The sequence below is a fragment of the Rhea pennata genome, chromosome 18 (assembly GCF_028389875.1).
Source record: "Rhea pennata isolate bPtePen1 chromosome 18, bPtePen1.pri, whole genome shotgun sequence".
Classification (NCBI taxonomy): domain Eukaryota; kingdom Metazoa; phylum Chordata; class Aves; order Rheiformes; family Rheidae; genus Rhea; species Rhea pennata.
The window spans coordinates 2,235,571-2,261,702 of NC_084680.1; the positions used below are offsets into that span (position 1 = coordinate 2,235,571).

Genomic DNA, 26,132 nt, shown 5'->3' on the forward strand with positions numbered 1-26,132 from the left:
TGTCAGAAGGCACATGGCAAGGCAGCCTCTTCTGCAGCTCATGCTGGGTTCATAGGCTGCCAAAAATGCAGCGGTGCAATACCCTAAACCACTGCCCACAAGCCTCTGGTAAATCCATTCCAATCAGGCGCAGATGGCTATCTGAAATCCCTTTCAGTCACCAGCCCATCTCTGTGGCATCGTGCTTGCAGTCAGAGCCAGGCTGGACAGAATAGAAGAAAGACAGAAATACTCAGGCACAGCCACATCCCTGCATTTGAGTAGTGTCAGGGGAGCTGGATCCCCGCTGGATGAGATGACTGAGTTAGGAAGAAGCCCTGCTATTTTGCACAGCTGCTATTTCACAATCTTTTTTTCTTCAGTGCTTCAGTAAAGCATTCAACAGAACTGCTGTTTGGACAGGGGCTTTGGGTTTTGAAAACGCTTAGCTCTGCTCTCTGGTGCTCCCATTTACATGAAATCTCTTTCCACTGTGGTTGCGTTCACTGCCGGCCTAACAGGTGTAGTCTTCCACAGGACTGGACAGTCTGCAAATATGGGACAGATTGCTGCTGCTGCTGAGAGTTCTCAAGGTTGATTCCACAAGTCATTACACACATGGTAGAAATTTGCCTCTGTAAAGCAAAAATAAAAAGGGAGAATCACAAATGGGATCAGACATATCAGACAGGACAATCTGAGAAAGCAGGAAATAGATAATTATGGGCCAAGCAAAAATGCAAAACATGTATGTGGAACAGGAAATTCATCATCAAAAAAGCTCCAGTACTCCTAAAGAAGATGGAAGACAAACACTGCTTCATGTGTTACTAGCAGAGGAGTCGGGGATGTGACATCCTATCAGAGAAGTGACAGAGCTGCTTATTTTTAGGACCCTCCTTCAAGCTTACATAAGTAAATAATTACCAATACTTTCCCCAAATAAATGTTATTTTTCAGTTCCCTGAATAACATAAAATGAAGGGTAGTTTCTGTCTTTGGCATGATTTTGATTGCATGATGCCCACAGTTGCATCTCTGTTATCTGGCTTTATTATCATCTGCAGGCAGAGTTTATAATAGGATAGAGCAGTTGCTAAATGGGTTCTAAACTGAGACTTTGAGGCATCTATCATAATTTCATTTAAGCCCCAGAAAATTTCCTAATTCAAGCTTGTTCTGCTGAGATCCTCTCAGCTGGACAGTTGGGGTGAGATTGGGCAGAAATGACTGCCATTTCCTGCTAAGGGACACAGCAAAACAAGGCTCCTGGTGCCTGTTTTGTCCACAGGCAGCATCCTTTTCTTCTGCAAGAGGACAGCAGCTTCTTAGGATATTGGTGGGCTAGAACTAGAAAGATGTGCACATGTCCAAATTTAAACAGGACACACCACTCGGGGATGTTTCAGCTACAAGCCTGGACCCTTATTCTCCAACCTGACCTAGCCACTGTAGTAGCCACTGGAAATATAAATCCTTGCTCTGCTGATCCGTGTTTCAGATGAAGAAAACACCCCCCCCAACATACACACAGAGCTTATTTTAGCTTCCCACCTACTGCCCTTCTCTCAGCCCTCGTGACAGCCTGAGAGCTGCCAGCCAGCCACCAGACTTCCTGCTCTCATGGCCTCTGAGGGAAAAAAAATAGTTGGAAGAAAAGCAACTCTGTGGGAAGTGCCTGGCCCCTCCAATGCAAACAGAGGCCTCCTTGAAAGGCCCAGTTAGCAGTAAGACGGAAAATGTTAGGGCATCTCAGAGCTGGGAAGAGCAAACAAGACATCTCTCCCTCCACAAAAAAGTCTGCTGCTTTTCCTCAGACCATACAGCTCTTCCCCTTTTCATCCTCTGCCCAGAATATTCCTGAGAATGGACGAGTTTCTGGGTTGAAACTTTGGTACCCCCTTGGAAATCATTCCCTCCTACCCTCCATCTTTGGAGTTACTTAAATTGGACAGTGACAGGAAACACCCAAACTTGACATCTAGACTGTTGCTAGCACAATTCCCAGTATGATTTTAAACAAGGCCAACAAACAGTTCCTGGGTATCTTTTGGGAAAACAACACTGGCTGGAGATCAACCCAGTTTGGATGCAGCGCTGTTTCAGCAGGTAGGGAAAGGCAATACATGGGGACGGGCTGTCCCATGCCAGCTGGCCCCTGTTCCAGACAGCAGCACACAGTCACACAGCTCACAAACATGCTGCTGGTTCCTCAGTAGACCTTGTTCTCCCCAGGGAGAACAGTGCAGAGGAGGCTCACAGTATGCACTTGAACATGCTCATCAGGAGATAATCTTATGGCAGCAATTACTGTGTCCTCTACAGGATCCAGATTCACACATATATGTGAGCACTTACATGCCACTGATATCAGCATGATTCCTAATTTACTGCCAAAGTCATGCAGCATCATTCTTACATGGACAAGGTCAAATCAGAATATATCCCAGTCTCCAGCATCCTGTTAACCCACGGCACTGCTGGGGTTTGGTGAGTCTACTGTTCTTCCCCCAAGGGATGCCAGTTAGTGGGTCATACTGGTCTCTATCACTGGCCTCCAGGTAACATCAAATGCTGTGTGCCCTCCTCATAGAAGGGCAGTGGTGCATTTGGGTGCCACCACATCAGAGCAATACATAATTCTCTCTGCCTCCTCTGCTGCCAGTGCCTGAGGGCCAGTGGAGAGGGAGTGCTGTGGTTGGTTTGATTGGCAGCTGGTGCTTTCCAATTGCTTGCAGGAAGGAGAACTGAATAAGTTGTTTGTATTAAAAAATATAGATGGCTCTGTCCATCAGAAGTATCTCGGCTCACCTAACACTCACTAGTTAGAAAAATAAACAAACCAACCCAAAAAAAAACTTTTTCCAAGAAATTTCAAAGTCTCCCATGTTAGACTTTGAATCTAAATTTCACACTAACACCTCATTCACTCTACCTCTCCCTGAAGGTGTAAAACTCCACATACAGCTGTTTTGGGACAGTTTCCTGAGGGCACTTTAATATAGAAAATGTAGTAAGACCGGAACTGCAATGGATAGTTATGTCTCAGGTTCCTACGGCCAGAGCAGAAAATTTCATATGGACATATTTCAGGTGAATTACCTTACACAGTCAATCCCAGCAACTGGACTTGGTATCTCCATATTGCCTTTCTGGTGAGATTAGCCTCATAGGTGAGAAAAGTGGACAAGAGGCATTAGGGCCATCGTAAATTGCCCCTGTTATTCCTGGCTGTGAGTTGCCCTGAAAGGTGCAGGTGGAAGGAGAAGGAAGTTGATACTTGACCCTCATGCCATTCTGTCCACATGGTCCTTGCTGCCAGTTTCCCTGTCTTACATCCAGAGATGTAAGAAGAATCTCAGAAAAGATCATCTTCCTGCAGATTTAGCCCTTGCTGAGCATAACAGCCCATGTGCTCATGCCACAGCTTGGATCATGCTGAAATATCCTGTCTTTGCTGCAAGATTTGAGACTGAGCTTTATAAGGCCATGCAGCCTCCTCATACTGATACTAAAGCTGAGGAAAATAAAATTCACTGCATTGCTTCTGGAGGAGGAAGGAGAGATGATGCAGCAGTTAATTCTCCTTCTATCCTAAACAAGTGTGAATGCATTCAGCCAAACAGAGCCAAGCCAGGCAGTAATCTCCAAATAGATACAACAGGTCCAGGAAATTTAGTTGAAGAAATGGTTTGAAGAAGAGCAGCTGTGAACAGCTTGGCCACGGCATGGAGAAGACTAGCCACAGCAGTGATAAGGAAAGTGATAAGGAAAGGACCAGTGATGGTCTCCAGATGGTGCTCTGATGTGTACATGGCAGTCCACACCTGACAGCTGAGAAACTCTATTCAGAAGAGGAATGACAAGGATGTGCCAGGAATAGGGCAAAATATTGAAGATAGCAGTGGAAGGAGTCACAGGTGCCTGACCTTGACAGAGAAACTGGCAGCAAGGACCATGTGGACAGAACGGCATGAGGGTCAAGTATCAACTTCCCTCTCCTACCACCTGCACCTTTCAGGGCAACTCACAGCTAACACCGTGTAAAGGAAATCACCTCCAGGGTAGATGGCATATGGAGGTGTCTGCAGCACAGGTAGCCTCACAACCCAAGGACCTGGACAGTGGGTCATCAGTCTCTCCAGGTGCTGGGCCAGTTCTGGCCTCAGGGACTTGGCAGCAGTGGCTGAGTACTGCCTAGATTCTTCCTGTTAGTGGGGTCCCACTGGCTCCTGGCAGTGCTGTGCTGTCCACACTGTGAATAAAACGGAGAAGCAGCTTACTTGAGTGCCTGCATACAGTAGTCTCTACCCTACTCACCCCATCACCCTTCCCCAGCATGCTCAGTCCCTTATTCTTCTTGTCGTAGTGGCATCAGCATTAAAGCAGGACAGAGACTCAGCAGGTGCCTACGTATAGCTGCCCAGGGCCACTTGGGCCAGTCAGTGTGCCTGTGACATGGAAATAATGATGCCAGTGCTTTGTAATCTCCTTTAGTGTAAAGCACCATCTGACAATTTGCAGTGACAGGCAGTATCTTTCACTGCGCAACGCTTACATCTAACAGATATATAGATAGCAAACTTCAGGCTAAATTAAAGAAACCTTTTCTCTTAAATGATACCAGTTTATATGAAGTGTACAGGAACAAATAACATCCAAACCCTGTTCTTCTTGCATTCATCACCAGTGATATTTGTTTCTGCTGCAGATCTTTGGTATTGTTGTGTTTTTAGCTCCTAAACCAGTGGCTCCTGTGGCTAGTCACAGCACCTGGGATGCCTGGCATCAGTTTCCACTGCAAGCGCCAGCGCCCATGAGACACCAGGCAAGTCAATCATGCCATACCCTCCGCATGCCTTTAAGCCCTTTGCAAAAGGGCAGTATCTCCTTCTCTCGTGAGGATGCAGCCAGGGCAGAGAAACAAAACTGAAACTCTGCAACTTTTCAGCTGTATTTTCAAAGCCGACAGCAAGAGCAAACATCACATTTTGTGTTTTTTTTCCTATTCACTAACCAGATTTGTTCTGGAGCCACTAAAAATGTAAGGTCTTCAGGTATTTCTGCTTGAAAGGAGATACACCTTACTTCAGCAAAGTCACAATGTCTTTAAGGTAGGAGAGGCTGGGCTCAAAGTGAAGAAGCCTCCCAGGAAAATAAAAATGGGGCACTCACCTAACTTAACAAGGCTGCACATCCCAGGCTCTGTACCTGTTCAAACAGGCGGCTAGCAAAGTCCAGCTCAGAGCAATTCTACCATCCTGTCCAATCTCTGAAACTGTTTCCCACTGTAGGGAACCAAAATAAAACCCTTGGGTTTGAGCACAGATAACGGAGCCCTAGTTCCGCTGCCAAACAAGCAGATTTGCAGTTGTAGAAACAGCGGGTTAAGGCCTGCGCTGCGAGAAAAGAGGATTTGTGCCCGTTAAAATAATACTATTGCTCGAGCCAGTGCTGCTTCTTATGGGGCTCCTGCCTGCCGGGAAACGGCCTGCAGACGAAGGTCACCGGACAGTCACCGACGGCTAAAGCAGAGTAAATCACATGTAGGCTGAAGACGGGAGGTGGCAGGAGACATTTTCTCAGGCTTTCTCCACGCTGGCTGACGTCTCTGACCAGCGACAGGAGGTTTCCACAGGCCCCCCCGAAAGGTGTCCTCCAGGCAGCGCGGCAGGGGGCAGAGCCGTGACCCTGGCGCCTTCCTCCCGTTCCGCACACGCGGTCTCCCGGGGCACGTTGTGCCGGAGAGGCGGGCGGCCGCTTCCCCTCAAGGGCGGGCCGGGGCGGCGACGCTTCTCTGGAGGGAACGGCGAGGCCGATGGCGCCGCCGCTGTCGGGAGGGCCCTGGACGCCGCCGGGGCGGCGAGGCCACCTCCTCGCTCCCATTTGGACGGATTTCGGTGAATCTTCTCGCGCGGGACGGCGGGGGGGTCCCGGCACGCGGCGGCAGCGGCTCGAGCGCGACTCCGTGTGTGGCGGGGGGCGGCCGCGTGCCGCGCGGAAAATCAAACCGGCGGGCCGGCCCCGCAGCCAATCGGCCCGCGGGGCGGCCCGCTGCCAGCCAATGGGGCGGTGGGACGCCGGGCGCGGGCGCCCGCCCCGCGCGGAGGGGCGGTGAGTCACGCTCGGGGCCGCGGCGGGCGGGCGGCGGCGGCGATGGCCCCGGAGCGCGGCGCCCGGCCGCCTCCCGCCGAGCCGCCCGCCGGTACCGAGGGGCTGCCCAGGGCTTTCCTGCAGAGCCTGCGGACCCTCTTCGACATCCTCGACGACCGGCGGCGGGGGTACGTGCACCTCCGGGAGATCGAGTCCCGCTGGCAGGGGGCGGAGGCCCGGGAGCTGCCGCCCGGGGTGCTGGACGGGCTGCGGCAGGCGGCGCCGGCCAGCGGCTACCTCACCTTCGAGCGCTTCGTGCTGGGGCTGCGCGCCGCGCTGCTGAGCGCCGACGGCGGCCTCCCGGCCAAGGGGCGGCCGCCGGGGCGCGGGCGCGGCGAGCCGCGGCCGCCGGCGGAGAAGGGCCGCGGCGCCGCCGTGAGCGCCTCGCGGAGCCTGGAGAAGCTGCCGAGCCCGCGCGGCGCCGACGAGCGGCGGGGGCAGAGCGGCGGACAGCGGGAGCCGGATCCGGGCCAGCCCCGGTGCCGAGGTGAGCGGGGAGCCCCTGTGCGATCCTTCGCGGCTCGTAGCGCTGCCTGGTGTCGTGGGGGCGCGCGTTCGTGGCTGGAGGGGGCCGCGGGAGGTCTGTGGCCCGACCTCCGCCCCAGCAGCGTCGGCGTGGGGGCCTTATCCCCTCGCATCTCACAAACCTCCCAGCGCAGGTACTACACAACCCCTCTGCTTGAGCAAATGACGTTCCTGGAGACTGAGAGCCTTCCCTCCCCCCCCCCCCCATCTGCTAAACTAGAAGCATCTGAGTTTGAGCTGTTTCAGACCATGAGAATGTGCACTTTCGAGAGGAGAACCTGGCCGGCTTGGGTCAGGTATCTCGTGAGGGATTTCAGAGTTGCACGTTATGAGCAGCGTCATTGCTAGAGAGTGGAGCTGGCAGTACAGTCTGGGATCCACACCCGTAGCTCCGTCTGGTTATCAGGCAGCACAGACCTGTTCCTTCTTTGAGATTTAAAACAAGTTAATTCCTCCCACGGACCTAATGCAAAACTCTGGGACGTTAGTGATTTTTTTTTTCCTTTATTTTAGCTTCTACGGGCTTTGACTGAAGCCCTAGATAAACCAGAATGGAGAGCATGTTGTTTGCAAATCCTGGTCTGTCTCAGGTTCCTTCTTCCCTTTACATTTCTCTTTGTGTGGGTGCTTGTCTGTTTATAGTGGTGACAAGAAGAATTAAGAGCTTTACACTAACATGTCTGTAGTTGTCCTCTGGCGTGGAGTTTGCAGGTGACCTTCCTCCTGGGGTGGATGATGGAGCTGATAGTCTATGATGGTCGCTGGATCTTGGAGTGGGGAAATGGTATGAAAATTGAGTGGCTTTACTGGTATGGTAGTTGCAGGCATGAACTGGTCATATACTCAGACAGGTTCTGTGCTGTGAATATACTTTGTCAGAAAGGTATTTTTGGGACGTTTCTGATAAAATAATAATAATAATAAATAAAAGTAGGGAAATCTGCCCAAATTCTTGTGTTTGAATAACTGGCACTGTTACAACAAGCACTCAGATGGGAAAGCAACATCAGGGAGATGTATTTCACAGTCTCCAAATGGCATTCAGGCAGCAGGGCCTGTGCCTGTCCCACAGGTCTCTGATATGGCTTCATCTACAAGAGTTTCCCAGCTAATCGCTTCTGACTATGTCCCTTCCTCAAGACCTAAGGGGATGCCTGTACCAGAACTGCCCGTGTCCTCTGCTGCTCCTGTAGCAGTGAGCTGTTAGACAGGCTCGTGCTGTCCCGTGTAACTTTGTCCTGTGACTGCAGCCTGGTGTTACATCTCATCTGGTGCATCTGCACACTGATGCAGAAAGTACAGTTCCTACCCCCACCCAGCAGTTCGTCCTCCTTCCTTTTTGTTACGTTAAATGACTGAGAGGTCATAGAGTGAGCTGATTCCACAAGCTGGATAGGTGAAAAAAATATTTATACATTCATATGTAAATATACACATATGTATTTTATTTCTTGGCAGCCACGTGATCACTGGACAAGACTGGTGAGGGTGTGGGACTGACAAAGGTGGGAGAGGAAGAGCACTGCTTTCAGCACCCACCTGCACATATATCAACCCTTAGGTGTTGTGCAAAACAGCACGCTAAATGTGGCGAATGGGGACACTTCCCTTCCCCACCCAGACGTCACTGACATCTTGACTTGTTGCTGGCAAGCAGGGGAAGTTATAAGAAATACAGAACTTCCATACTTATCTGTTGTAGGCAGGTAATGTTTTCTGTATCTACTTTTTGTGAAATGCTTTGAGATTTACTGACAAAAAGCTCTGTGTGAGATCTTGGTGTTTGCTATTGTAACACCTCTGAGCATGATGCCTTCCTTTGCCTTGGTAAAGTATTGTTGTCTGGCCTGCTTTGCCTTCCTTTCCTACTCTGTCCCTGCTTCTGTAGGGTAGAGAGCAAATTTTAAATGTTGTTAAGATTCTCTGCTTTCCATTTTGCCTCCAGACTAATAACTGGAACTTCTTTCAGGAGAATATTATGAAGGCTGATTGTTGTATCATCAAGGATGTAAATCCTGAAAAAACTTGAAAAAAAATCCTGCTTGATAAATTGTCATTAAACAGAAAGCTTTCTACCAGAAGGGACCAACCAGACAAATTCCCAAGCAAGATGTGCTCTAGGTCTGTTACGATAATGTGTGCAGTTGCACTGTTCTTGCTAGTTTAGCTGTTCCCCTGACAGCAGAGTGTAACTGTCTCTGTTCACACAAACACCTTTCTGCCAGAACGACTCCCTGATAAAGCTTTCCCAGGCAGAAGAGGGTGTATAAAAGCAAAAGCAGCAGGTAAAACAGACAAATGAATGACATCAATGGCCTTTTGTTAACTGAGGTGCCAGGGACCTGTCTACACTAGAGCCCTTGCTGGTAAGAGAAATGGGGTGCCATGATGAACTGCCAGGAGGGCTTTTCCCATGCTGCGATTGTCCTTTTTTCTCAGTGATGCAAAGGGCCAAGCTAAACAAGGTACTTGTTGTGTAGCTGCATCCGTGCTGGGGCATTGCCTGCTGCTCCCAGTGACCCTGTTTACAGCTCCCATTATTGGTCCTGTAAGTATTTGGCAGCACAGAGAGTCTCAGTGCAATGTGATCCTCCCTGACTATGTAGCATTTCAGCTTGCTCCTGTGAGCTGGGCTCATCCTCAGCATCACAGGTGATGCTTGCAACCTCAGCTCCTTTGCTGTCTGGCCCATATCCTTCCTTCGTGCCTGATGTGTTCTGCTCAGGAGACTTGCATAGCAGTGGTAGGTGGTATTCCAGGCTGGGCAGAATTGCACTGCCGGCTCTTCACATCCTACCCTAGCACTTCCAGTCCTTTGAATCTGTCTGCACCAGAGAACATGCTAAACTTGTGGGAGACTCCTCTGGTGTCTGAGAGCTACCTAGTGTCTAGTGCATGGGAGAAAGATATGGTAATGGGTGAGGATGCCTGGGAGATAAGCAGGGAGCTATTCCTAGGAGAAGATATTTTTTTTCTCTGCTACTTCACTGCCTGTCCTTGCTTGTCTACATCCCTACTGTTATCTTGCGGCTCTTGTTGGAAAGTCAGGCCAGGAAAGAAACTCTCGAGGAAAGGTGTCTGCAAAGACCAGAGTGAGCAGCCTAAGTGAGATGGGGCAAACACAAGGCAGGGCTGCTGGAGACACAGCAGAGAACTGGAGCAAGGAGGGAAGTGAAGCATACTTGCTGCCTGGACATGTCTGGAGAAAGTGCTGGCTGCACCTCCAGGTACTGTGGTGCCATGCTTTTTGGCAGCAGGACAGTTGCTCTGCCAGATCATCCAGAAGTACAGATCTGATCTGACTTGGATGTGGCTGCAGGGCTATGTTTCTGGTGAATTAGCCAGGTCATACAGCATAGGATCTGTGCCGAATTTTTGGCAGCCACAGGTGCTCAGGCAATAGCTGCTTTGGTATACTGTCAGACAGCATGGACAAGAGGTGTCTGATTCAGCCTAAAACTTTCCAATGTAAAGTTAATCCCTAAAAATAGGTTATAGATGGATTTGGATCAGCATCATGTGTTTTATACCTACTGCAGAATAGTCTGTTGGGATTTTGATAATTTTCTGGAAACTCTATAGCCTGATTTACTGTATGATTTAGACCACAGACACAGGGCTGTGTCACCCCCTTCAGCTCCACACAAATCACTGGGTGGGGTGGAAAAGTGTGTCTGCTCCAAAGTGAATTGGATTGATCTCCATGGCCATCTCCAGAGTTGCACTAAGTGGCTTCCAACCTCCAGGGGAAGCTCCTTGTGAGACCCCCACTGCATGTTTGGAGAAGGAGCAGGTCTGTGACCTGCATTCAGGAGGAGAGTAATGCCTGGCAGAGCATGTGTTGCCTGGGCGGGAACCATGGATCCCATGAGGACAGGACAAGGGTAGGCAATATCATTAAATTAATGTTTGTTTAACATTAATTCAGTTGTCCGTGTTGGGAGTGAAACAGCATTGGAAGCTGCTTGCTCTTTACAGATGATGGTGACCAAGATCTGTTGGTAGCCCGGCAAAACCATGTAAGATGTTGCTGATCTCCATCCTGGCCATTCAGGAGTCTGAGCAGGTGCTCCTGGAAGGACTCAGTGCTTTGTTCAGCTGCTCCCTGCCAAATCCACTCTATGATTTACCTGGCAAATTCTTTCCTATGGTCTTACCTCTCACATGCCCGCCACCTGAGCATGCCAATAAATTGATTCTAGAAAGGGCACCATGGTCTTTGAATGGCACTACCTTTGGGCTGGAGAAGAATTGCCAAGCTGAGAGTGGGTTTCAGGGTTTCTTTCTGAATTTGCCAGGTGCAGCTGTTAACTTGTGAGGAGCTGAAGCCTCCTTTCTTCAGATACACAGTGTGGCTAGTGGAAGCCCCACTGTGATGGCTATTGGGAGGCTTTCATTGCAAGTGACTGGTGCCCTCATGCTTTCCTCTGTTACAGGTGCTGATGCTAAGCCTGCTGGGCAGTCTCAGGGAGATGGTGACCATTCAGGGGTTAGAGATGCTCGGAGGCATCAGAGAGGACGTGCAGAACACCGGAGACACACCATCACCAATGGTGTGGACTTCAGCATGGTAAGAGTATGGCCCTGTTATGGGTGGCCAGAGAAGGGCCTGACCTGTAGGGCAGGCACTGAGGGAAGGTAGGTTGTGAGGTCTCTCTTTGCTGATACTAGCTCTATTTGGGCCATGGCTTTGTTGTGCCCACTCTAGTAGTGTGAGCTCTAGGGTCTTTGGGTATTGTGGAGATCCTGGTATTCCTTTTTTGAGTCCAGCTGTTGCTTCCAAAGTTCCTTCTGTTCTGAACTGTGGAGGATTAGGAGGAGTTGTGTGTTCCCTCTATGTAGAATGTTCAGCCTGTGGAATGTTGGTGTTTAACTGCACAGGTGCCTTCTCCACTGGCAAACAAACTTGGGCAGGGAAAGACAAACATTTTCCCTCACTGTAGAAGGTGTCCCCAGTCTACAGTGATGTCTGCAGGTGAATCCTGGACCTTTCAAGCACTCCAACAGTCATGTATGCTCAGTGCTGTGTGAGTGGCTGTATGGATAACTATACAATCTGTTACTGCTACCAAAGCATGGATCTTAGCACATGGAGATGGAGCTATGAGGCTCCTGAGAGATTTTTTTTTCTAGTAATGCTGATTTCTCTGCATTTGTTTTAACTCGGAAGTCTGGGATCCAGGAATATACTTCCTTCTCACAATCCCTGAGTGGAGAGACTTGGATGAGCTTGCCCAAAACAAGGGATCTGCACTGTTCTCAAGTGGGATGGAAAGGTTGCCTGGGCATGTTGCTTATAAACTCAAGCTATATTTTCCTGGGAAGTGAGCTAGGACCCTGCCTGCAGGGAGGATGATCGAGTCCAGGCAGTCTTTGACCTTCTTTGTTTTGTCTTGTGGTGCCCAAGCCATTTGAGAGGCTGAGACTCTCACATCAGCACGTCCACTTATCACACCCTGGTGTCACCCTGCTTCCTGATCTGAGCAGAGCTGACAGGCCACAGGGGCAGTCTCTGTGCCGCATTGATGATGAGCTGAGCAAAGTAACATGCTCTCTTGCCTGATCTGCCCTCCCCAGCCTGCGGAAGGTGTGGTTTATGCTTTCATGGGATCGAGTTTGCTGGGCCTGTAGTACTCCAAAGAGCTGGAGCCCTCCCTCAGACCCAGTGGGGCTCTGCAGAGAGGTGCTGATGTGTGTCTGGAGAGGAGGAATGAGGTCCCTCTAGTGGCAGGGTGTCACTGTTTTGGAGAGAGGAATGTTTCATCCTTTCCTGGAAGGCTATACTGCATGCACACAGCTCCAACTTAGAGCCCAGCACAGGTTGCATCACACTGATGAGTTCAAAGTCCTAGGAGGTACTGCTGAGAAAAGGCTGGTGGCCAGGGTCTGTCTCGCAGATATCTGGATTCTCTTCCCAGCACTGCAACAAGTGCTTTGGGCAGCTGTTGCCTTTGCCTCAGTTTCCCAAAGTTGCAAAGGTATACTGTGAGAGCTGGGAGGCAGGAGTTCTGCCTCTCTGCCTCCTTCCACCCACCTCCACTCCTCACTTCCCATTATATCCAAGAGCCTCACTGTCTTTAATGTCTTTCTCCTTCCTGAGAAGAGGCGTCTGTCCCGCAGGTAGGAGGCCTCCCCCAGCACCAAAGCAGCTCTAAAGAAGTGTTTGGATACTAATTCCATTTCTGAGCATCCAGAAACAGTGGAACAGGTTTGAATGCAGCAAGGATTGAACCCTTGTACAGGGTAGTGCTGTAATCTCTTACTCTCATTTCCTCATGATGCTGGGAGGATAATACGTCCTGCAAAGGGAAGGCATGCAGATATCATTGGGCTGATTTGCCTAAAGCTCAAGGGGAGATGGCAGGCACTGAAGTCCTGTGGGTGCACTAGGACCCGTGCATCTCCTGATGAGCAGAGCGAAGGCATTGGGGCTGTGCTGTGGCCCCAGGACCCTTTGCACCATGACAGCTGGTGTCTGCCTGGCTAATTTTTTTCACCAAGTCCATCGATCGGCCCAATTTTCACATGGCCTCAGGGTAGCTGGGATGAGACCACCTATGAGAGGCTGAGCTCTTTCATTCGCAGGCAGGCTGGGATATGGCACTGTCCCCTCCCCTTCCACCCTAGGCAGCCCCAACCAACATCCACTGTGCCCCTTCCACCTCTCTGTCTTCTTCCTGCCGCCCCAGAAACTGCCTTTGCCACCAGCTATATCCCCTTCTCAGCCCTTGGTGAGATGTCATCTGTCCCCTCACCCAGCAGAGCTGGTGTTGTCCCACCACTCTGTATGATGCTGCCTCTTCCTCCGGTCGCCGTGCTAACTGGCAAGCCTGGAGGGGCTAAGGCAGGACAGGCAGTCACAGGCAGCAGCCAAAGCTGGATGGGGGTCCTGGCCGCATACAGCACCTTCTTCGTGCCCCTCAACAATAGCCTGCGTAGCACCAAGGCTCTGCAGTTCTTTCTGTGGGTATGTCTCCTTCTGTCTGCCTGTCCATCCTGCATGCATGTGGGTGATTGTGGTATTACAAACAGCACTTCCAGAAGCAGTGGGGAGCAAGAGCAGCTCTGGGGTAAGAAGTGGCTGGCTTGTGACAGCTGGGAGGTGTTGGGGTGGAATTAGAGACAGAGGAGTGTTGGCAGCCTGAAGATGGTGGTGGAACAGTCCTGCTTGTCCCCTTTCAGGGAGGTGAGGGGAGATCTGTGCAGGTCACTTCTGAGCTGAATCCTTCCCCTCCAGACACTCTCCAAACCAGCAGGAGAGGTTGCTCAGTGCCCAGCAGCTTCTGAACTTGCCTGCTTGTATGATCAAAATGCTGATGGTATCTGGAGAGTTGTCTTCAGCATACAGTTGAGGGGAAGGAGACTGAGCCCTGGGCTCACTGGGTGAGGGCTGATCAAAAAGTCACCGTACTGTGGTCACTCTTTGCTCCCCAGGGTTGTCTTCTCCTTCAGCCACCTCTATGATTTTCTGTTAGCAGTGCAGTATCTAGGGGCCTCAATAGTAGTAGGTGACAACAGAGCAGGGAGACCCCGTGTCAGCTGGGGTATGGCCAGCAGGAAGCTGCTGCAGTCTTACTTCTGCTGCCAGTGCGTCCTTATTGATGGAGGGGCCATGCAGCCCATGCTGCAGCAGTCTTGCTGGCTGGGCCACAACCTGATTCGAGATGCAGGGTTATGCTGTAATTATCCCCGAGAGTCATCAGTTTGGGGGGTTAGAGCTCCAGTTCTTATAGCAGCCCTCCAGACATATCAAGGATAAACATATGTGTTCCCATCCAGATTACTCTGGGGCTTGAACCTGAAAGACTCAGCAGATGCAATAATAAGAAAGGTGCTCTGCTCAGAAAAGCCGTAGCGGGCAAAGTATAGGGGAGAGCAAGGAGCTGGATAGAACACGGCCACAGATTTTGCCCAGACTTCTAGTCTGTGCAATCAACTTGGCTGCTTTCTGAAAGCCGTTTGTATTCAAGCTGCTGAGTGAAGCCTACAGCCTCGAGAGCATTTAGAGAGTGGCTACAGGCCATAGTCTTAGTGCATCCTTGGATAAATGACAAAGAGAAACCTACTTCTCCTGTAGTAAGAGCTGGTAGGGAGCAGACCTGGCTCTCCAGACAGAAGAATAGAGATATCACTGTCCTTTAGCTGTTGCAGTTATTTTTCCAAGCTGGAGAACTCTCCCTCAAACCAGGACGAGGCAGTGGCCATCATCCCACTCCTCCTTAGCTCCTCAAAGGGAGAGAGGCCGAGACACCTGCTGGTAACCAGGTTCCTCTGTGCCTTGTGAAGAAAGCTGCTCCTTGGGCTTGGCAAGTTCTTGGGCTAGATTGGAAAGAATTGGTTGGGCTGTGAGTTAGGTCATACCTAGAGGCCTTCAGACTGAGGGTGGCAGGACAGTGTTTTTCAAGGCTTGGCTTCAGCCCATTCCAGGGGTGATCCTGCATGCTTTAGTTCCAGGGTGGGAGGCCCAGTCTACATGCTTTGGATCTGGATGAGGAGGGGGCATGATGTGTCTATGTTCTGTCTTGCAGCTGAAGCATATGAAGGAGCTGGAACAGGAGAAGGATTTCCTGCTGCAGGGTCTGGAGATGATAGAACGTGCCCGGGAGTGGTATCACCAGCACATCCAGTTTATGCAGGAACGCCAGAGACTCCTGGGGAAGAACAAAACTAGCACTGTGAGTCTGGAGGTTGTTCTGACGATGCTGGTCTGCTTGGGAGCATCTGGGTTGCCTTGTGGGTTGGGAGAACTCAGCTGGGACTTCTTAGTGTGCTCATCATTGGTCTGACTCTGCCCATCCTGACTTCTGGGGATAGAGTCTATCCAGTGTCCAAATCCCTCACCCAGGAATCCTAAGGGAGCAATGAAGGATCTAGGGTACACACACGTGACCTTTGCTGGGGATCTGGGACCAGCCATCCCTTGGCAGGCGAGGGAGGGTCACAGGAGATAGTGCCTCTCTCCTGTAAGAGGCATCATTGGGGCCCCACTACAGCAGATTTCCCAGACAAAACTGCCCAGTGTGGAGAGTGAGTGTCCCTTCCCCAAAGGATGGCATGTTCTTCCTGCTCATTCACCAGCCTTGGGACTCTGCCATTGCAGGTTTCTCAGGGTAGGCATGGGAAGTCTCCTAATTCCCATGCATGTGTGGATACATATGTGCCCTTGGTATGGCTGGCTGGGCTCTGCTGTTCCCTATTCATCTCCCATTAGGCCACAGGCAGAGTCAGGATCCCCCTCTGAACAAGACAGCCGCAACCTTGGCCTTTGTGTTGATTATGTCATAACTCCAGATCTGAGCCAGAGATTTGTCCTGTCCCCATCTCACTGAGGAAATAATGGGCATGTCCCATTGTCTGCATGAGCTTGGCACTGCTGAGTATACTGGGCTAGCTGGGGTGTCAGTGGCAGATTGGTGCCCAAGCTATGAGGGATGTGTGCAGAGGGGACTGGAGGCCAGTAAGCCTTTAAGGCCTCTCTGCAGGGCAGCCTAATTCCCTGAGAGCTGGCCCCATAACACCTCCCAGCTTTTTCTTCCGCATCTCCAGGACTTCCTTCCTGACGGCCAGAACCACCAGGGGCGCCTGCTCCCCAAGCTGCAGGAGGTTAACTGCTGCCTCAGTGACCTTCTTTCTGCTGTGGGCAAGGTAAGAGTAGTAGATTGGCAGCTTGCAATTGACTGTATGAGCTTGGGGGCCTTCCTGCCCCCCCCTTACACTGCTGGAGGGCTGATGCTGGAGCTGCCAGAGCTCCCCCTGGCTCTGGGGAGAGGGCTTGGCTCTGTTGGCAAGACAAAGGATGGCAGACAGCCAAGAGGATAGTGCAGCTGGTCCCAGGCTGAGCTAGAGGATGCTCAGGATATTCGTGAGGCTAAAGCAGGTCCTTAAAAGGTGTAGACATTGTTGTATGAATAAGGAAAATATCCTGCTGAGGTACTGAGCCTGTCCTCTTGGAGCTGGACATCTTAGATGCCAGGCCATAAAGGTTCCTGGCAAGTTTAGGGCATGCTGGCAGGAATGCTTCCTGTCTCTGTCTAGAAAAGCCTCGCTGGAGACCTCCTGCAATGACTTGTGCTAACTGCACTGGCAGGGTCTTAGGTTTGGCAGGTGCTGGACTTCTCTCAGTTCCCAGCCAGCTGTAGAAACAACTGTAATTCACCCCTTCTGGCTTTGGAGACAGGCTGGGGAGGGCTACTAGGAAGAAGACTTACTGTCTTTTGCCTTCATCCTCTCTTCAGCCAACAAACCCTTCCTCAGCTCTGAACAGGCTGGGCCCTGCAGCCCCTGTGGTGTCCCCAGCCTCAGCAGGGTCCCAGCAAGCCATCAGTATGCTGAAGGAGCAAAACCGGCTTCTCACCAAGGTGAGTGGGGCTCAGAGAAGAGGCTGTCTTGTGCCCAGTTGGGTACTGGGTGAGGGCACTGTGGACATGAATGGTGAATTCCTGCCATAGAAAAAAGGCTTTGTGACAAATTCAGCCACAAGAGGGTGCAGATGCTGCAGCTTGGGAGGTGCAGCCTGCATGACCAGGTCCATTCAGCAGGGCTGGTGGGGAATGATTGCAGATGTCCTCTGACAGCTCTGCCAGGGCCAGGCTCATTAGGGGTTCACATCCTAGCGCCTGCAGCAAAACCACGCACTGACTGGCTTGCAAACAGCGCTTTTGGAGTGTGTGTGTGCATGTGCATGCTTGGGTCGGGGGGAGTGGCAGCTGGGCCTGGCAGTGAGAACTTGCACTGTTCACTGGATACCTCAGGAGGAAGAGAGCTCTGAGCAAGCATTTTCCTTCTCTGTCCTGTGCAGGAAGTGACTGAAAAGAGTGAACGCATCACCCAGCTGGAGCAAGAGAAATCTGCCCTTATCAAACAGCTCTTTGAGGCTCGGGCCCTCAATAACCATGAAACAAGCCAGCTGGATTCTACCTTCATATAGTGTCTATCTTCCAGAGCTCCCAGTGGCCCCATACTTGAGCTCTTCCCTGGAGTTTCATGGGGCTGGGACTCTTACCCGAATCCCATTGCATCCATTACTCCCAGTGCTGTATCTCAAGGCCTGTGGAGGTCCAGAACTGACCTTGGTGTGTCTGCATGAGGAAGCCAGAGGAAAGCACTTACCCCAGGCCTGCCCAAGCAGGTCAGGGATCTCCCTTCTTTGCTGTGCTGCTGGGCTTGGTCAGCTGCACCACTTGCAAGCTGCTCCTTTTTTGCCTTTAAAACTGACTGCAGTGCTGGTACCCCCTACCCTGTGTCCTCCATGTGGTGGGTGCTACCTGCACTCTCTGTGTGGGGTTTGGGTGGGGGCCTGCTCTACCCTTGGCCTGATATAGGCTGAATTCTGGCTGCTCTCTGAAAAAGATACCTTTGACACTCTAGTTGACATCTCCAAGCAAGCCTGGCCCCTGAAGGACAGCCTGTCCCTTGCTTATGGTTCTGTCAGAGGACAAGACTGAAAATTGATAATGGGGCAAGCGTGACCCCTCCCTGCTGCCCATGTTTTGCCTGCTACTGCAACCAAATTGGACTAGAGCAATACCTGAGGTGGTGCTCCTACTAGGATAATCTCTCTCTCTTTCTGGTTTGGAGTAGTGTTGACACAGTTGTTGTTTACACATCTGCAGGCTTCTCTAGTTAATGAGCCATAGGTCCAAATGAGATCACATGTACCTCTGAGCTGCTGTTTCAGGATGTTTGTCGATTCAGGCAGACACTTCTGAATCAATTTTATTGGACCTGGCAAATGTTTCCTTATGACTGCTAGGATTATATTTTTTTGTGATTACTTTAAAAGGAGAGATCATGTCCTGCATCATGAGGACTGCTGACCGAAACCTGATTTCAGAGAGGGGCTTTAGAAGTAGGATTCTTATCTAACTGAACATGGGTGGTAGAGAGGAGGCTGATGGGCTCTTTCTTTTGCACATCTCCAAATGGAGAAATGACAGCTTTGCCTGTCCTGGTGTTGTACCTAGACTCCCCTGGGTGACATCCTGGGTGTGAGCTGTTCCCTTTTCCAGGTCTCTTGGGATGATGGTTTTAGTCTAAACATGTGTAGCTGTTGGACTGGTGCACTCCAGGTATTTTTTCCTTCTCACACAGCTTAGAGGCTGAGGCTGGGACTTGATGGCGTCTTCCACTATGTCTTGGTAGTTTGTATTTATAGTACTTGCATAGGAGGTCCTTGTGAATCCCCATGTAGTACAGGCCTGGCCCTTTGTATCCTAGCCTGGTCCAGGATATTTCTCTCCAGGGTTGTTTCATGCTCCGACTCTCCTAGCACAATGCCCTGGCACAATGCACTGAGCTGAGCCCTGCTCCAACAGAGTCAACTCTGACAGGCTGAGTGCTCTGCACATCAGCTCCTTTCCTGCTTCTAGGAAGATGCTGTTACCTGTACAGCACTGTCTGTCCCATCCAGCTCCTCTCTGAGTTGATCTTGACCTGCAGCTGGCTGCAAAACACGCAGCCCGTGCTCTTCCCTGGTGTCTGCTACCCCTGCCAGAATGGGCATCAGCAAAGTGCCAGGGAGAGGGACGAAGAGCCAATCCAGGACAGACTGTGTCCTGTGGCTGCAGGAATAGGATGTTATTTATCCCCTGGGCATCAGTTCTTCCCATCTCATGATGGGAGTCCAGTGCCTGTTTTGCTGGTGGCTCAATAAGTGACCCTCCTCATAACCTTTCTTAAAGGATAATAAAGTGAGATGAACTATTTAATTTATCTGTCTGTCTGCCTAACTCAGTCTAGCTTCTACTCTGCTGTGAGCCTTGAAGTTCCTGACAGTCTTGTTCTGAGGGATGGAGGAAGAGCACTGAGGTTGTACAGTCTCAGCCTAAGCATGAGGAGTCCAGTGGGCCCCTGTTGTAGGTCACATTCTCATGCTCTTTCTCTTCCTCTCGGGACTCCCCTGAGACCTGTGCTCCCAGCCTGTAGCTGGGGATCTCCTGGTCTGTTCTAGCTGCTGGTGGATGGGATTGTAAAGCCCCTTGCATCCTCTTTCCAGTGTTTGTACCTGCCTCATCCTGCAGCTAGTAGCTGCATCTGGCTGCTTTTTCCAGAAAATGTGCTAGAGTTTCATGCTGCTCAGGTGGTGCTGGGATAGTTCACGAATTTTGATGTTGTTAGCATTATTTCTTTTCAAGCAAACCACAGTGCAGGTGGTGCTCCTGACTGTGGGTAGCTTGCAGCTGTGGTGGTGGTTTCAGATAGCAGCTGTATAGTTACACCGCAATCCTAAGGGGACCCATGTCTGGCAGGGTGCACCATGGTGCAGTTGCTTCTGCTCTGCGCCAAAGGTGGCAGCATCTACACGGGGCAAAGTGAGGCAGGAGGTGACTACTTTTGTCCCTTAGGTGCATGAGAACCTCCAGCTGTTTGGGGCTCTGGCAGTGAACTGGGATCCCTCTGCATGCTGTAGAGACTGACCTGCTCCCCAGGACCGGTGGGCTGCTGCTTTCACGCTCAGCACCAATGCAGAGTTCTCTGCCTGCTGCTGGGCACTGCTAGGGGGCGAACAAACATCAGTGTGCTCCAGAGGATCTCTGGCTGCAGGAATTTCCTCCCACTATTACCCTCTTGGTACAGAAGTAGCAGGGCTGTCCAGGGAGCCTGTGCCAAGCCTCCAGGGCTTGGGAGAGGGATCCTTGCAGAGATTGCTTTCAAGTGGTGGCAGCAAGTCCCAGATGGCAAGCAGGGGGGTGGTAATTGCCCACAGTTACTCTGTTTGACCCCTCTCCTTTGATGTGAAGTCTGCGAGGTCTTTTAAAGGAAAGAGAGGTTCATTGTCCCTGCTCAATGCCTCTCTGTATGCAGAGCCATGAGCAGCTCTGCTGCTGCCCTTGCGCTGGGGCTGTTGGTGGAGAGGAATGGCCTGACCGCAGCCCAGGATAGCACCACCCTCAGGCCTGTGAGACTGCCACTGCCTAAATGCTCCTGGCAGTGGGCTTGCCCTCCTTAGGGTGTGGCTGTCCCTGCCAGGATCAGGGTTACCCTGCAGGGAAGCAGAGCTGGGAGCTGCAGATCAAGGCTTTGATCTGACCATCCAGCAGCATGCTCAGGCTCCCTAATGAGTCTGATCCATGCCTAATCCTCGCCTGGATAGCAGGGCCATGTCCTCTTTGCTCCCATTAACGGTGTTCAGTGGTTTCTTTGCAGTTTAGCAGTATAATTGCTGAGTAGGAGCCATGAGACCTGGGTTTTATTCTTACGTCTATAAGCAGTTTACAGGGTGATGTGGACATCTTTCCTTCTGTTTAGGCTACGTCCCTTTACAGCCTCACTGTGTTTGCGTAGATCTAGTGAAAGCATGTTCAGGGGCTCTGATTTCATTTGAAAATCACTGCATGTTCTCCAATACAGACTATGAATCATCCAGAGCAGGTCTCAGCTGCCACTATCTGGCAACTCCGGAGCTGCTGAACCACCTAAATCCATCCCCTTTATGCCTGAGGTGAAGATCAAAGTGCAACAGGTAGTCAACATTCAAGTCATAGAATCATAGAACCAGTAAGGTTGGAAGGGATCTCTGGAGATCATCTAGTCCAACCTCCCTGCTCAGCAGGGTCACCTAGAGCATGTTAGACAGGGTTGCATCCAGGTGGGTCTTGAATATCTCCAGAGAAGGAGACTCCACAGCCTCTCTGGGCAACCTGTTCCAGTGTTCTGTCACTCACAGTGAAAAAAATCCCCCTCAGTTCCCCCTCAGGTCTCAGTGTGTTTGTCACAGGCCCCAGAGAGCTGGCTGCACAGTGTTGCCTGCCCCAGGGTGAGACTGCTTCATCCCTATGATGTTATCAGGATGGTGTTATTGGAAGAGGGACGTCTGCAGAAGGATGCACTTGGCCTTTACCTGGGCTGTGATTGGGGTTGCAGGGAAACGCGTCTGGCCCTTGAGCTTCCCCAGGGGTCTGGGTTCTCGTCTTGTTTCTCTCTCAGTGATACAGTTTGGGAAAGATCCAGTCACTCAGGTTTGTCTGTAGTTTCTTCTACTTACATTCATGCCCTTCTCATGCCCTCCAAGACTGGGCTGGGTGCCCAGCTAACCCCCCTTGGAGAAGGGCCACTCTCCCAGCAGAGCAATTATTTCAAGTGCCAGCAGGAATGGCCACATTGCAGGCCCCCAGCTTGTACATTTTGTGCTTTTGGTTTTTATCCTCTGACAAGCAGCTGTTCTTTGCCCAACGACCTCCCTTGCTGCCCTGGGCAGTTTGCACTAGCACAGCAACTCCCATGCTCAGAGTGCACTGTTGCACTGCCCGCACTTTGCGTCTGTTATCCTGCTCTTGTCCATGCCCCAGCTAAAGCAAATCACTTGGAGAAGGGCTGAAGATAAGGCGATCTGGAGAAGCCCCCAGTTTCCAGGGCAGTGAGGTGGTCCCCCATACTGACCCATGTGCCCAGGCTGTGCAATGAGTGCATGGTTGCCACTGTCTGCAGGCTTGCTCTAGAGCTTCTTGGTGACTAGTGTTTCTCGAGCTGGACAGACCTGTGAGCTGGCATGTGGTCACTCTCGCTCATCTCCTTGGTCTCTCACAGTAAGGTGTTTTCTCTAGCTCTAAATCATCTCTGTGCCTTGTTACCACTACATGCTCCCACCCTGCCCAAATCTCAGGCTCCAACTGGTCAGGGCTTTTCTGCTTTTAGCAGATGTAAAACAGCCTCCTCTTGCCTGATTGCTCCTTGCTCATTGCTCCTCTTACCTGATTGCCTGCATGGGATGGTTTCATATTTTTCTGCAGCTTGAGGCTCAGCAGAGCAAAGTTCTGGAGGATTCCAGGCTGTGAGGGACTGGTTCTCCCTCACTTCTACTGGTGTAAGAGACACCAGGGATGTAACGATGGAAGACAGCTCAATCCTGCTCTGTGAGCAAGCTAGTGCCTTTGCTACGCTATCTCAGCTCAGTCCCACACCACTCAGCCCATGGGCCCTGGTGCAGCAGTGCCAGGTGCCCACATGGTGCTCATTACTGGGGCATTGAGCACCATTGACAACCGTCCTGGACTCAGCTCCAAGCTCTTCTAACTCCCTAGGGAGTCTGATAGATCCTGCTGGGGCTGTGAACCCCAGCCTGATCCACATGCTCGCCACTGCCTTGCAACAGAGCCTTTTCCAAGGTACAATTTATTGAAGCCAGATGCACTTCCTTACCAGAGAAACCTTGATTAATGGGAGGAGGAGGAGAGGGTGAGGTTCTTGAAATTCCTGGAGTTGCATGCCGTGGGGACCATGACTTTATTCTCCCCATTACATAAAGATGCAGCTGCATCTGGCAGGTGTCCACATTTTTCTCCTCTTTATGCGGGGCTGTCAAGAATCAGACCAGACTAATCTAGTCCTTTGAAAAGTGCATGTGGATCAGGGATAGAGCTCCCCAGGAAGCATGCCCTGCATATCAGGGCCCTGAGGTGACAGCACGTGGCCTGTGGATCCCTCTAGGCCCAAAGGGTCACCTCACAAAACCTTGCCACTGCTGCAGTTTGAATGCTGCCCTGCAGGGCTTCTCCTAGAAGCACAGTGAGCGTTAAGTAACACAGAGCAGCAGTGGGATGAATCCTCCACTCCAGCTGTGCTCTCTAGTGACCACGGATGCTGGTATGACAGAGGTGCACTCCTCATTCTGCTGTGCCATCATGACAGCTCTGACCATCCTTCCTAAGAGAGCGGCTCCCTTTGGTGCATCAAGCAGTGTCGTGTTCAGGAGCATGCATGGACAAGTAATGGCAGTGGGGGTGGGAAATGGGTGCATCAACAGTGAGTGAGTCTGCCTGAAGGAGAAGTTGTAGCCACCTCCCAGATAGATATCAGAACTACTCTGCTTGATGACACTTTTTAACTGCTCTGGCTCGGTTTCCCCAGCTGTAAAGAAGGGCTGGGTATGCTGACCCAGCTGCTTCACCATGGCGGGGAAGCCTGGCCTTCTTCATACCTGAGTACTTTGAACAATTGAGTGATTTTCCTTCATTTATTTACTGAATTGTTGCTCTCTTGCTGACCTAGAAAAGCCTAGCTCTGCCAGGCTGCTGGTAGGATGCACTCAGTCAGACCTGTCTTGTGGCAACCAACAGCTTTGGAAACAGTACAGCATTTTTTTTGGGTGTTTCCACAGCCCATGTGGAACTTGATCCTGCATTCCCAGATATGTAGAGGCCAAGCAGTGAGGACTCATGGTCCAGAGTCCCTGCTGCCTTGTGGCTGCCTGCGGGCACCCTGCTTTGAAAAGGGTTCGAACCAGCTCTTTCGGTGGCCAGCAGGATGGTGCTGGAGGCCCAGGCCATGCAAGCAGGACCATGTGCTGCTGGCACCCTTTGTCTGACTCACTGACAGCTTTTGAAATGGGGAAACAAGCTGGAACAAGTGCTGGGTTCCCAATACAAGGATTTGGGGCACAAAGCTAGGCTCTATTGGGAAAGGGCAGCGATTTTGCTGCATGTCCTGTGGACCTCCCCCCACCCAGCTCATAAGAGCCATGGTATTTCAGCGCTCAGGAATCTGACTTTGCTTTATGGCACCAGAGCAGGTGACCCTGTTTCGAGGCACGAAGTGGAAGTGTGGAGTCCTCGACAGAGTCCTCACTGCTCCTTGCATGCCGGCTAAATGCCAAAGCCTTCTCCCAGCTGGAGCCGTAGTGATGGTGAGATGAGTCCATGCTGGTGTTCATGGATGAAGCCCCTTCGGGACAGAGCTCAGATCCAGCAGCTATGGCTTGATGCATAAGAGACCCAGCTTGCTGGAGCCATCTTGCTGTCCTTGTACACTACTTACCCTCCCTTTGCTGCCCCTCGCACCTGCTGGCCCTGTTCTCCCTGCAGTGAGGCTCTAGCAGCCCTTACTTGGTTGAGACTCCCACCACCGCAGGGATGAAGCAGCATGTGTCCTCTGCCTGGCCTCCAGCCGGATCCATAGCAGTGGGGACGGAGCTGCTGCCCAGGGCCATCTGGGCCCTGCCAAACCCCATGCATGAGGCTGCACATCATCTTGCATTGCAAAAGCTCACTTTTCATAACCCCAAGGGAGCAAAGTGCCTCAAGTCCCTCGCTGGGCCAAGGCTTTGCATCCATAGTACCTGGGCGAGCACTGCCGAGCTGCAGGGGGAAGAGTGGAAGCAGCAGCTGAGCGGCAAGGGCTGGCTGTGGCACATTCCCAAGGGAGATCTGGGGGCTCCTTGGCAGGGGTGTGGGAGAACCCATCTCTCCTGACACCCTGTCTTTGCACACTGAGGTGACATACTGCTGAATGCACTTGGGCAACTGACTGCTCTGCTCTCTAGAGCAGAGCATGTGCTCCTCGTATCCACAATTCTGTGAAGGGTACAAGGGGGAAACCTCCGTTCCTGCCCTGCCTTTCCAGCCAGAGCCGGAAGAAGAAAGTCCAAGGGCTTGCTGACCCCTCCTGCTACTGCATCACCCTGTGATGGGGATAATTAAGGTGATGGAGTGAATGAGGCTGCGGCTTAGGCAGCATCTTTGGGTGCTGGAGCTCTGCCTACACCTGTGTGCACCTAGCAGAGAATCCCCCTGGGCAGCCTGAGGCTGGACAAAAAGGCGTCACAGGTGAGGTGAGTTTGCTAGATCTCAGCCTGGAGCAGCACACGTGCTCTCTCCACTCCGTGCCATGAAACCACCACTCGGCAGCTCTGGCCCAGCATCGCAGACGCAGTGCTTGTGTCCAGCCTCCGTGCTGCTGTGGTGAGGAGCTGGACTGGGCCCAAGGTGCTCAGGCACCTGGCACAGCACTGCTCTTTCATTGATGTCACGAGTTACATCCAGCCCAGGCAGGCTTGTCCCAGGGGTGGAGAACTTGGGACGTCTGGGCAGCAGCACAGATGAGAAGCACAGGCCGTATGGAGGATGGGGCTATGCCAGGTGCAGCAGGAAGCACTGAGGGACATACTGCCAGCATCCAGGTGCCCATGCTCTGCACCAGCCCCAGCGCTGGTGCTGCCTTGGCTCGTACAGTGGCATGATGCAGCTGGGTCACACAGCCTATCTCTCCCGAGGACCCACTGGGAGGTAGATGGGGGCCAACTGATACCCCAACCCAGGGACCCTGGGCAATGGGTGGCCACCGTGTGAAGTAAGGTGGGCACCGTGGCCATATACCCCCCTGATAACTGCGGAGCCCTTGCAGGGGTTAAAAACCTGCCACCAACCTGTCACTGTCACCGGCCAGAAGGAAGCCAGAGGACACCCAAGAGCTGGTGTCCCTGGTCCTTGATGACACGGGGTGATCCCAGCTGGCTGTGGGGACACAAGTGTCTCAATGCTGACGAGCCCCAGGGAGGTGAGTGAAATCAAATGGAAAAGAGCAGGGCAACTGAAGCAGCCCCTTGGTGGCTGCTTGGGGAAATGGGCCAGATGCCCCCTGCGCGGCACTTTTCGGGGAGCTGGAGGACCCAGAACAGTGGTACCTCTTGGCAGAAGAGCTCGCTCATTTGGCCACGGCTTGGGTTGCAGTTGGCTTTTTTGATGCCATGATCAAGTCAAGAC

General features: G+C 51.7%; 1 protein-coding gene across 1 annotated transcript; it reads left to right on the forward strand.

Moving 5' to 3' along the window:
- Window positions 1–6,114: 6,114 nt before the first annotated feature.
- On the forward strand, window positions 6,115–19,364 carry SAPCD2 (suppressor APC domain containing 2). The gene is made up of 6 exons (XM_062590931.1): window positions 6,115–6,619; window positions 11,094–11,227; window positions 15,186–15,332; window positions 16,204–16,302; window positions 16,893–17,015; window positions 17,456–19,364. Exons 1-6 carry the CDS (start codon window positions 6,136–6,138, stop codon window positions 17,582–17,584), a joined length of 1,116 nt encoding a protein of 371 aa, XP_062446915.1. The 5' UTR covers window positions 6,115–6,135; the 3' UTR covers window positions 17,585–19,364.
- The last annotated feature ends 6,768 nt before the right edge of the window (window positions 19,365–26,132 follow it).